Below are 13,399 nucleotides of genomic sequence, written 5' to 3'. Positions count from 1 at the left end.
ATAATGATGCTAAAAAGGGGGTTGATGTATTCGATCAGATGTCATCCTGTTATAGTTTGCGCAGAACCGTAAAATAGTATAAAAAAATTGTAATAGAATTAATATGCGGGACTTGCCTCGTAAATGCGTGGTGTGTACATAGAAAATGGGGTACTAAAAGTATTAAAATCTTAAAATTTCGCGAAGAAATTATTGATCACCTTTTAGGTACAGTGAATCCCAACAGAGAAGAAATGCCAAGTGAAAATGAAGTACTGCCCAAAAAACAGTTACATTTTCTGCAGTCGTACCAAGGGCCCGCGAGCAAAACTAGACGGCGGTGTAAACAATGTTATAAACGCATTTCTAAAATAAAAGGTAGAGAGTATGCCGCGAAAAGAGCCAAAAAAGTAACAACATATTGTGATCTTTGTAAGGGCCAGCCGGCACTCTGTCTAACATGTTTTAAAAAATTACATGAAAAAAGGAAATGATTATGTTAAGTTTATAATATTAAATTGTTATGTTTTTACTATTGTATGTCTGCTTATAATATTGAGATAAAGTAATATAAACCTATTTTGTACTATCTATTTTGTGAAATACATGTGTGACTCATCGCGATGCACGCCGCCCCACGGGACAGACACGTGTGATCCGCCGATGGTGCACGCCGGCGTCAACGTGTTAAAATAAGGTCAAATACGATATACTTTAATTTACATTTACCTATTTAATGTATTTGTTATTCTTTTAATCAGAGGAACATTGATGAAAGTTTCACCGAACAAAATTGAAAAATGAAATTCAATCGTTGCATTAGTATTGTCTCATCGATGTTTTCTTTCATTCGCATTGTTCCTTTCTTCGTTTGGCAAAATCTTAGATCGTATTTATCATTCTGATTAATAACTTGACTGAATAAGTGTGCGGCTTGTATTCAGATTTTTGGGCACTTATTCAATTTTTACGGTATATCTTTCATTTTTCTATAAAGACTGTTCATTTTTATTCTAATACACCACCATAAATGATTTTTTATTTTCTTATGTTTTTCATTGATGGTACTTACGCGTGTTTTCTTGCAATTTCTTGGAATTATCAGAGAGAGCAAGAGAGAGACAGACAGAATTATTGTTAGAAAACGTTCTTACACATATCGCAGGTTTTTTCAAAGTAACACAAATGTACGGGATGCTTCATGTCGCGCGAGCAAAAATGTTTAATTTTTTCAAATTGTTGTCTCTTTGGTATTTAATCAATTTTGCGAGATAAGAAAATATGGGCTTTAAATTTCATTTATTTGACTCTGATTTTCGATTACTGCCTTCTTAAAAATATCATCATGTACTGAAAGAATCACATGCTTAGTTCTTTCATTATTGTTGTATATTATGCATATTAGAATGACATATGTATGCACGTTTAGACGTAATTCCTTTTCTTTATCGGTACATTTAAACAATTTTTAAAAACTGAGCTTCGTTGTGAGGATATCAAGGGTACCGATAATATCTAAGCAGTATATTGAAATCTCGTTAATTGTTCATTACATTTTGTAGTCGTGTTATCTTTGTTATAGAGTAGTCATTAAAATTTATATTAATCACCATTACTGTGGGAACTGAAGTACGATAAGGAGTGTACAAAATGCCAGACTGTGAAATAGCTTAAAAACGATCAGTATTACTTTATCCTAAGTGTTATCGTAGTCGTTTAACCCCTTAACCTACGATTTACGTTCGAGAATTTTGGGCCGAAAAAGTAAACAAGCTCGCGCAGTCTTCGAGCCATTCGCACGACTTGTGTTGTAGGATGGTCGGGCCAATCGTAAATATTACGAGTATCGCTTGTGGTACGACAGTCGCGGTTTGTAATTTGCCCCACCATAAATAGCACAGACAAGGCTCGTGATATATTCTTATTATCTCTTTGTATCGTGATCAGTTTCAAGTTATTTTTGGTCACATTCGCACATCGAAATTTATTTTCATAAATTCTAGAGAAGCATCCCCACAAGATGTTTTCAAGGGAAAGTTTTCTTGGTGAGAGCAGTGATATGCCAGAGAGACTGTACGCGAAGTATTGGGCTCATTTTCCAAAACACATTGATCCATCAGCATCAAAATTAAGACCGTCAAAAGCTTGTAGAGTCTGCCAAAAAAATAAAAAACGTAGAGAAACAACGTGGGAGTGTAAGAAGTGCAAAGTTCCCTTACATATATTAGAATGTTTCGAATTGTATCACACCATTGCAGATTATTAATTTTGTATTGCTGATTTTTGTACAAATAAACTTTTTGTAGTATTTGTATCTACCATAATTATTGCATCAGGTTGTAATTATTTATCAAACATTCCATAAATATTTATAACTTCAGGAGGGCGCCGCCGCTATTATTTATATATGGCTCGATCATCTACAAGCTATGCCCGTAATATTTACGTTTGGTCCGATCATCTACTACAGGCTATGCCCATAATATTTACGTTTGACCCGATCATCGTACTACGGGCTATGCCCGTAGTTGTGGGTAAGGGGGTTGATTATGGAAGAAGTATTTGAGATATATCAAGAATTCGTCGTACATTCCCGTATGTATGTATGCACGTGTGTGTGCGCGCGTGTGTGTGTGCGTGCATGCGCACAACGACCGCAATGAGTTTAACACGTTGGTCGTCCAGCGTAATTTGGTTAAGTTTCCCGCGGGGCCCAAATCCGATCGTCAGTATGCAGAACGTAAACATGAATTCATTGCTTATCGCCTTCGATCCATTGTAAAGAAAAGATTTAGTTCCAAAATGGAGAAAGCGACAAGCTTTTCCGACTAGAGTATTCCGAGGGATCTCATGGCAGATATCCCAGATTTTTCATTTAGTCGAGAAGCATACTTCTTGTGAGACGCACATCAGTGATTTTTTCATCCTCAAAATGTTCAGTAGACAACGTGAAAATATATTTGAAAGTGAGGAGAATAGTATACAATAATGAAAAAACTGGTATCGACAGAAGTGACCTGATGGTCTTATATGCCACTACGATACGAAAAAGCATCAAGTGGTATCGGAAATTAGCACTAAATTTACTCTTAGGAACAACTATAGTAAATGCTCATATTGTGTACCAAACGGCTACAAACAAAAAAATAAAGATAAGAAAATTTCGGGAAATTCTCGTTTCCGAATGGTCCGATGTGTCCTCAGAAAATACTGTGCCCGACAACCATCGGAAGAAAACGAGGAAGGTGTTCCACCATTTGGAGATTCGTAAAAATCAGCAGGGCAAGCCTATAAGAAGGATGTGCGCCCTATGTTACGAGAAGAAGAGGCAAACTGTCGGACGCCAAGAAGCGAGAAAAAACGTAAAAAAAACTACAACATATTGTTCGAAGTGTTCAAAATCGCCCCAAATGTGTTTGGAATGTTTTAACGAATATCATGCGACATAGCATAATATAATATTTTATCAAGAATATAAATTAATGAAGAATATGGTATAATGTGTTTTTAATATTTTTATGTTGTATATGCTATATATAATATCCTATATTTAATTAACCCGAACAAGAAGAGCGTCACCCAGATATGGGTGATGTGGCGACCAACGTGTTAATAAAAATGTAAAATGTTATTTGCGCAACATCATTCTCGCAACAATAGAGGGAAACTGGGAGTGTTAGGGGTTTGTTGTGCTACTTTACACTATATGTGACACTGCCGAGTGTACTTATTCTATAAGAGGATGTGTATGAGATTTCTGATATCACTGATACCCTGTATTTCACTACTTCGGATAATTCCAGAAGTATTTTCAATGTTCTTGTTTGAATATGAGAAAAAGCTAAGAATAATAAAGTTATCCTTTGTTCCTAGTATTTTGTTGATTTTTCGATGTGATAACGCACAATCCATAGCGATTATATAGTTATCCTTTTTTTCTCCGTACTTAATTTCATCTCTTGTCTTATATATAAAAAGTATTTGGTGTGTATTATTGACATCACGAAGAAAGATTTTATGAGTACGGTTGTTTTGTTTCGTTAGCAGGTATAGGTGCGTGGCACGTTACCGGTGACCGAAGTAACGCGGGAGGAGTTGTGGGCTCGGTGGCAGGAGCTCCCGGAACGACAGATGAAGTCTTTCTAGCAGCTCAGGAGGCCGCGCAGGCCCATCGCGACTCTCAAGGTAGGCTCACCCATACCATTTTTTTTAGATCCTGCCCGCTGTAACAATAGGCACTCGCGTTTGACGCAACTTTCTCTTACTTACGTGTTGATATTGATGGAAAACTAAACCTTTGCATCTGTAAAGTATAATCGAAATCATGTAGGAACAAACGAGTAAATGAATATTTTGTCAATGTATTTACGAATTATTCGTAATTTGCTTGTACAGTTTCGTTCATTATTGGATAAACCATGAATCGAAAATGGTTTCGTATAAAAACATATTTTGGATTTGGATAGATTTTTCTATAGAATAAAAATGATTCGAGTTATGTTAGGCGTTCAATTGCAAAAAGTGCCTATTGCGCAGGTATGACAGGACTTACATTTTTTTTCACTGTCGAATAACGTGGTTCAACCTAGCAGCCGGGGTCCGTTCAAGAGTAGCACGGTCTCTGAAAGAGCTTTTTCATTTCCTATACAGGGCATGTAGCTCCTTGTTAATTTCGAAGTTCCTTGTATCTTTTTCAACCTTTTTTATTTTTATCGCGATACCACGTTACGAGGTTAACATAGGATTCGCCACCATCGTTTTACTTCTATTGCATCTTCTGTCGTTTCGAACTATCTTATGGTTTGGTCGGTGGTGCAAGATATACTGGCACACATTCATGTTTATAACAGTTTCCGTTACATCTTTTCCTTGTTTCTCTCATTTTATTCTGCGGCTAGTCTTTATCGTTGGCCTCGCAACGCGATATTGCACGACCTCTCTCTCCTCTGCGAGGAAAACTTGGAACGTACGGAGGAACTCTCCTCCGCGACCACCGACCAAAGGAAATACGAAACTCCTCGCTTCTTTCAAACCGCGCGCGTAACGAACAAATAGTTGCTATTTATATACATACAGGTATGTATGTATATATACCCTCTCTAATATGATCGGTACTGTGCCTTACTTTCTCGTTAGTAAATTATCGTGGTTACGTATATTTTATACGAGAAAATAATACTATCAAAGGAATAGGTTAGGAAAAGGGTACGTGTGTGCGCGTGTATGTGTGTGCGCGCGCGCGCGCGCGCGTATGTGTGAGATAACAATAGGTAAAAGATCCGCGTAATAAAGGCGTTTGCGTGCCCTAGTTCAGAAAGTAATAAAAGTGATATTTATATTTATAAGTTAGGTGTGTTCTCGTTCTTAAGTATCTATCTATTGAAAATTGTATAGAATTACGCGCGGAATTCGATGCGGATAGGCAGTCTCTCCAAAGTATCTCTTCAAAGTCTTAAATTTGGTGTACCTTTTCCGTACCGGTTAAGTATGAGAATATAAATGTATCCTTTGCACTTTGCATAAAAGTATTATTTCTACATTTGATCGTATTTATTTTAAGATGGGCATTATATAACTATATGGTCTTAACGATTTCATTGTTCGATTAGATCAGCTCTTTGCATATCGTTGCATCTTTGGTTCTGACACACGTGAATATTTGTATAATGTAATCAAGTTAGACGTCAACCAACCTTCCGACAACAAGGGGTTTCCATGAATTTGAAGCAGCATCGTCTTCAAAAAAATTCGTAGTTCAGGGACCAAAAGATTTCACCAGAGATATCATGCAGATTCCATAAAGTATGCGAAAAACGCAAGAGTACATGTTATAAGTAATGAGTACTATACACTTTGCCCAATCGAGCGTTCTAAATGCTATCATACGAAGGGACAATACTAGATTTTTGTTGTGCGGTTTTCTATCTATGTTTTATTTAAAGTTCCATTGTTAAAACTCGTAACTTGTGGATGGTGTTCTAGGATCAAAAATTGACTTGTAATTTCATTCAGTTGAAACGAAGTGCGTATAGTATGACAATTCCATTATATCTCGGTTGATGTAAGATGATGAAATTATAAATTTTGAGCGCAACAACTAAAATTTTTGTAGCTAATCAAACTGTCTAATTAAAGAAGAATTTATTATATCGCGACAATTCATCTTAAAACATTAGAGCACATGTACTGGTCGAAATGGCTACTGAAGTGGTCACATCGAAACCGAGTGGTGTAGAGCGATAACGATGCTGGAACTTCAAAGTATTGGCTTGATGATAATCATTATTACGTACAACATAAAGATTTTTTTCCCTTTTACAATATATTCAGAAAAACTATGTCCCATATACATAGATAACTTGGCGAGGTTCTTCTAGTAAAGATCTATTTAAACACAATCTCATATAAATTGCTCGTAATTAATATCCTAAGTGAAAGGATTAATTTGAATTTCATATTGTTATAACAGGGAATTTTTAGTACTCCACTTATTCGCGAATACGTATCGTATGTGCAGTTTCATATATTCATCATAATGGTTGGAATTACATATTACTCTGATAAATACGAACCTTCCACGACTGTCCAAGCTTGTATTGCGGTCAGAGTATACGTGAGAACTTGTGGAGTAGACCTTTGATACAGCGAGTGGAAGAAGTACTCCTACATTTCTTATGAACGACGCCCAATATGTATATATGTGTATTTGGTGCAGTTTTTTTTCTTTTAAGAATTAGTACATAATAAGATACGTCAAAAGTGTACACCATATTTTCGTGAATAGAATTTGAGTATCATATATAAATTATTTAACAAGGTTTAGAATAAATGTACGTATTTTCTGAAAATATCAATTGCAAGTTCGTATCGTTTCTGTATAATACGGCATAACAATGTAATAATAGAACAGGCAATAGAACTGATTCTTAGAATGGTCGAAGTATGTTAGGTCGATTGTCTGCGAGGTATAACGTTTATTATCGGAAGTTGCCGTAGCTTCGTGGAAATAAAATATGTACTCGGATTCTCACGATGATAGGTTACTTTGGAGCTCAATAAATCTACAGGAGTATATAGTCGTGATGTTAAGAATTTATACAATCCCGATTTATTAGAAGATTTAGATTTATTAGAAGCTGTACGAATTGCGAACATGTGACGATAACTTCTATTGTTTGAGATCGACAAAGCACAACTCGTTAGATAATTTTCGAATATGTATACGAGAGTAGGAAAGAGAAAGGGACAGGAGGAAAAAAAGCTGAGTAGAAAAAGAGGGAAAGGAAAAGAAAAAGATACGTGCAGCTGTTATTTCCTCCGGCTGATGCATCTGCTGTAGTAACTGTGCAGCTGCTGGTGGCAGATGCAGCGCAAAGCTGCTTCGTATATAAAGATGGGCGCATAGTATGATGACATTGAGAAATGAGAAAATTAAACTGGCAGACCCTTTGGTGCGAAAACTTCTTTCGCCATTTCTTGTTGAACAAATTTTTCGGGATACGAACCGTAGTTTCAATATGCAAGAAACTTTTTTTAGAACAGAATGAAACGAAAAAGGAGAGATATTTTTGGAGAGATCATTGAGGATTTCGATTAGTGGTAACAAATTTCGATATACGTAGCAGAAAAAGAACAGAAAGGGCAACATTTTTCACGCGAACACGGTAAGGATTTCTTCTTGCCGCTTTTTTCTTTTTTTTTTTATTATCGTCGAAGGAGGCGTTAGGTGAGAAACGTTAAATGGTCGCCTAGAAAGGTGATCCTACGCGGGAAGCAAGGTAACTTCGGAGAGAGAGGAGCGGCCTCTCTGTCAATGCTAGTTCTTGATTTCGAAAAATCTTGGTATTCGTTTGCTATTAGTTTGAAATCAATTGTTCTTATGACATGACAGGATTGTTTGTCAAATGGAATACGACTCGCACATTTTTCATATGTTCTCACGTACGGAAAGTTAATTCGTGAAAAAAGATTTGAGAAGTACTCGCATTGATGGGGAAGGTCGTTGGTTTTGTCGTCAGAGACTTGTTACCTTGAATCGATTGTTCGCGTCGAATCGTATTAAAATTTTGAAGGAGCTTTTAGTTGAATATAAGTTTCACATTTTCTGCTGTGTTTTAACACGTTCCGTGATTGACTCATGCTGTTTTACAATTTCTGTTTGCGCCGTTCAATATTTCCTTTATCTGGAAAAGTATAAACAATATCGTACAAGAGGTTTTAACGAAATATTAGTTAACACAGTAGCTGTTGCCTTAAACATATTCTTAATATTTAACATATTCTTGAAACAACACTGGCCTTACACGAATAGAAATTTTTTTGCAGTTATAAGATATAAAAAGTCATATTGTAAGGTCGGAAATAAATTGAAGTGGAAGGTGGGAAGTTTTTTTTTGGAAGATGTTATCACAAAAATGTGAAGGCTTTCGGTGGTCAGAATGTATAAAATTCTTCTAGTTCTCTTTAATGATATTCTCTTTTTCTTTCAAATATTCTCTACGCAAACCTTCTATCTATTTTTTTTTTAATAAAATTATTTCCTTTTAAAGATCGTATTTTGTACATAAGGGATCTACTATTATCAACAAATTTTAACAGTAGTTTAGCACAATATATATTTATAGGGATATATATTTATAGAGAAGAGCAAGAATAGGTATGAGTGAATAGAATGAGTGAGTGAGTGGATAATAGGGATAATGATGGTGGATGGAAGGTTCTTGGGAGCAGATGCAAACGGCGCAAACAGAGATATGTTATGTTATTCATAATAATTATATATAAATATATATTGATGTAAATTCCGCATAGCATGGAACGTGTTTTTTGCACCCGATATTGCGTTCGATTCTACCCTAACCAAATAGCACGCCATTATATTTAATTTGACCTAGATGGTTCAACCATCTGTCGCAACACGTACCTTTGTGTACTTGGACTCCCGGTATTTTTGGGGAAATACGAAACGAGCTATCACAGTTTGATCGTTTCAAGCTGCTATCTTGGCTCAATGATATTTTCCATTCTCCACGTTAACGCGTGCGTAGGTAAAGCGAAAAGTAGAGCCGGCGTTGCGCCACGTTATTTGCAGTGCGTAGAGTATCTTTTCTGTAAATGTTGTGGAAACAAATATATATATATATATATATTTCGGTAGAGAGGGTAAAGGTAAACACGCAATGTTGACTGGCCCAATGACATTAGCTTCGTTTCTATTTTGCTTTATTTTGTAATATAGGACGCAAACGTATGAAAGCTATCGAGAGGCTTTTTTTCGGACAGAGATATCGCGTGTTTACCTCTGCTGTCGAAACCGAAATCAAACCCTCGTATCCTAAAGGAAAAGAAAATACCCATTTGTAGTTGTTTACGTGTTTTTTTTGTTGGCCGTAAGATAAAAAAAAGTCCACGGAGATATGTGGTAGTATAATCTGTAAGGAAAAACAATCGGACTATAGAAGGAATTGATGCGTATTCGTGTATCCACCGCGCGTAATAATGATGCACACGAGATGAAGTCAAATTGGCTGCGTTTCTCTCGTGTACATTTCTTCATTGCGACGTAAAGCCAATCGTTGTGCGCGTGTGCATTAAAATTTCTTTAATTTTGCGGTTAACCGGATACGTCGGGAGAAATGAGTACGTAATTATGAGTACGTAATTAAAGTATCTCAACATTATTTTTCTTTTTTTTTTTCACTTGCATGAACGGAAGGACCCGATATGCACATTCACTCATTTTTTTATTATCATTGTCGTGTTTTTTGTCGCGTTATTATACACACGGTTGCTTCTACATCGTATTTTTAACGGCACAATGAGCGCACCGGTTGGCAATGCGTCGTCGATTGGCGGACGTGTTCTCCGATTGCACGATCCTCGCATTGGAAGCGCACGGCGTATGTTTGAAAGGTTATCGAATATAAAGTTACTCGTTCTCGTGACGAAGATGAACGTCTCGTGAATACGGCGATGGGATATGTTTTTCCTTCTATTGGAACACGATATACGTGTGTTCTTTCCGCATATTCAAATCTGTAGGTCAGTGTAACATCAACGATCTAAAAATCAAAACAAAAAAAGCACGTGTTCTTTTGGTAGCCGTGGCACGCGTGATACGCGCTGCGCACGTATTCGCATAAAAGCATGTGATACACATGCAGCGTTGAAGTCACGTGTCGTGTGAACGCGCGTTTCACGCGTGTCCAATCTTTTCCACGCGTATCGATAGTGTGTGCGTATTTGTATGTGTCTGCTGTATGCATTTGTATGCTGCGTGCGTATACATGTGTATATGTATATGTATACACGTAGCGTACATAAAACATGCATGCATACACAGGTATACGTACAATACATATAATACGATGTGTGACTCAACGTACTTTTTCTTTATCCATCCGTGTATGCGTACACTCGATAGTTCTCAATCCATTGCGTTGTGCCATTTTTTGCGTAATTCGTCTTGCATGCTACGCTTCCTTCGGTAGTGTAATTACGACTCTTTAACTTTACGGAGGTGAGCGAGCGCGATGCGTACTCGTTGCGTGAAAAATCTTGTGATTTGCCTGCAGATCAACGTATTTTTCTCGTGGGTAGTTATGTATATATACACACACGTATAAACGGTGGTGGTGCTCATTTTGCGAACGTATATCTTCCTTTCTTGCATTTCTACGATAATATGCGAGGTATACTATAGTACGAGGCGTACGCGCTTGCACACGTTCCATTACATTTTGATTTTTTTTTAAACTAACCCATGTGTACATAACTTGCTTCTTTGTTCGTAACGCATATAAACATCAAGTATTTAATTAACCTGATTTAAAATGCATATTTTACATGTGCGCATGTATGTCGTGTATGTACATGATACGAACGTATATCGTGTATTTACTTGCGTGCGTTATATGTATATACAGATGTGAGTTTGTATATACATATAAATACGTAGCAGGTACATGCGCGTATATGTCTGCATGTACATGCATACGTACATTCACACATACCTACATGTATACGTAACATTTAAACATACATCTATTACACAATGTTTTCCACTCGATATATGTACTATTATCATATATCTATACTGCGTATGGGAACATTTATTTGTATACAATTGTTAATACTTTTTATGATGTTATATTTTATGGCATTCGAATTTCGTTGTACTATGCCATGTGATTTTACGATGTACGTTGTTGCTATCGTTTTACCTTCCAAGTGTTTAGGCCATTTTGCGAAGAGAATAAATAAATTAAAAGGAAGATCGAAGCAGCGAGATACGAGAAGCTTTTTTGGTCACGATCGAGCGATTTCTCGATCGGGACGGTAAACGCTCGTTCAAATTCTGATAGTGCTAATGCTACGGAAGAAGAGGAAAGAAAAACCAATGTACTCTTCTTGTGCATTGGTCGGCTTCATGAAATGTGTTTTCGTTTGGCCTTTTGCTACGAAAATGCTTCGGTTCTTAAAATTTCGACAAAATTGACGGTATTGCTTCATTGCATTTTATAATGAGCAATACTTCGCGGAAATACGCGTGAAAAACGAATTTAGTGCATGGTAAAATTTGGCTCGTCACAAGTCGGCTTTATTTTCCCGATTTGTGCGTTTACTATTACCGCCATGCCGTGTGTTGTGTTTCCACAAACGAATTTAACGAAGACGAATAAAGAAACACCAGAGGAAAATATTGTATAGGTTGAACAGGTAATGTGATGGTAAAGGTATTAATGTCTAGTCATATGATAGCACGATAATATAAACAAGGTCATATTTCATTGATATTACGTATATTTCTATGTCATGTGACAATTACTGTTTCTGTATTTATATCTTCGTGCATACCGCTCATACATTTCAATTGTTTATGATATAAAATTTCTACATACGTATAATTTTTATACGTAACAAGGTTTTCATTTTGCTGTTGCTCGATTCAATTTAATTTGTGGTAAGAAGACTAAAGTCTATATCTCAGTACCATCATGAGTTGGTATATTCGTTGTACTATATCGTAATGATGCGAGATAAAAATTTACGTTTCTGATGTGATGCACACATAGTTACAGCATTTTGTAGCGATGTGTTCGTTATTTTCTGATAGTTCCTTTGATGGGTATGCTTATTTGATATATGCAAAAGATATACCCGCAGTTCAATTTTTCACATAATGTTATTTTTTTGTCTCTGATATATTGAATAACTGTATCTGTTTTAATGAATCAATTTAATCATTCTTTTTAATTATTCCTACACATGTGATCAGAAATTTGTAAGAAATCATTTTTCTGGCTCTTTTTATTTATTCAGCTGTGATACGTGTTGGTGCTGTGTTCATGTTTTTCGACTCAAGAAGAGGAGGTCAAGGACTAGTTTTATGAAAGATTTATTCGATGTAAGAAGACGTTTTGCTGTTTGCTTTTATTTCCGAAAATTTTCCATTTGAAATTTTTTGGAAATAGAAACAGCTAAGCAAGTAGAATTAATTTTACTTGCGAAACTTAATATTGTAGAAGTTTTGGGTTTAGAAGTAATTTTTCTTTTTTAATTAACCGAGTTGCAATTTCAGTTGCGCGGTGTTCAATTCAGCTGTGTACTGTTTTAAAAAGCAGTTACAGTTTCATGATCATTGAAAGATATCGAATTTGATATCTTTCTCGGTGAGAGAAAAGCGAACGAGACAAATGTGTTATCGAGTTTTCCAGTGTTCACGATAAAGCATATCGGATGTTGAAATCACCGGAAAGATTTCTTAACTTCTTCGTGGGAAAATTGCTATGTTCATTGACAAAAAGGTGGTATGATAATTTTAATAATGTTTCCCTTTCCTCATTAAATTAAGTCTAACTGCAGTTAGATTCATATTTGTTATTTCATACTGTATATTTATACATCGTGTTTCTTCCTTTCCCTACATATGGCTATATTTTTGCAATCAAGCTTTTATGTGATTCTTTTACTGCTCACATTATGTAAATGTCTTGTTCTTAGCATTTTAGGTTATTTGATTATGTTCATTATTGTTCATGATATGGTGATTTTATACGCATTATTTTCGTTCAGAACACTAATGATCTTTGGCTTTGTATATCTTCTATTGTTTATGTATTCTCGATTGATGGCGATTTCTATTTATCCTAATTGATATTCATTACCACCGAGTTTAAGGTATTGAATATTTATAAGTACATTAATGTTGCTCTTTCAACTCTGAATAATTTGAAGTGTTGACGCAACGTATGTACCTTGTATAATGTGTGTGTGTAACTCGATCTATGCTTATCACTACAATAATTTTCTGTAGTGATTTCATTCCGTGATCTTGTTGCACTTTGTCGGTACAAACGCACTACAGCCTTGATCTTATTCTTTATGATTGCAAATTTTCAGACTTTTGTTTGTCTGCTTG

The 13,399-nt window shown here is 35.9% G+C and overlaps 1 protein-coding gene across 49 annotated transcripts in view; it reads left to right on the top strand.

Annotated features, from left to right (window-relative positions):
• The window catches only part of LOC138183346 (longitudinals lacking protein, isoforms H/M/V), a 79,599-nt gene that overhangs the window by 7,108 nt on the left and 59,092 nt on the right, over positions 1 to 13,399 (top strand). For 47 of the 49 annotated variants that reach the window (XM_069120153.1, XM_069120149.1, XM_069120140.1 and 44 more), the window contains exon 6: positions 4,024 to 4,164. In XM_069120153.1, coding sequence (XP_068976254.1) covers positions 4,024 to 4,164 — 141 coding nt within the window. Of the gene's footprint in view, positions 1 to 1,982; positions 2,304 to 4,023; positions 4,165 to 13,399 lie in introns of those variants that run through there. The other 2 variants (XM_069120117.1, XM_069120169.1) reach the window with 2 other exon arrangements.

Source organism: Bombus flavifrons, chromosome 9 (genome assembly GCF_040668555.2).
Source record: "Bombus flavifrons isolate JBK064 chromosome 9, iyBomFlav1_principal, whole genome shotgun sequence".
Lineage (NCBI taxonomy): Eukaryota > Metazoa > Arthropoda > Insecta > Hymenoptera > Apidae > Bombus > Bombus flavifrons.
The sequence above is the reverse complement of the archived record's forward strand: the minus strand, read 5'-3'. Positions and strand labels throughout refer to the sequence as shown.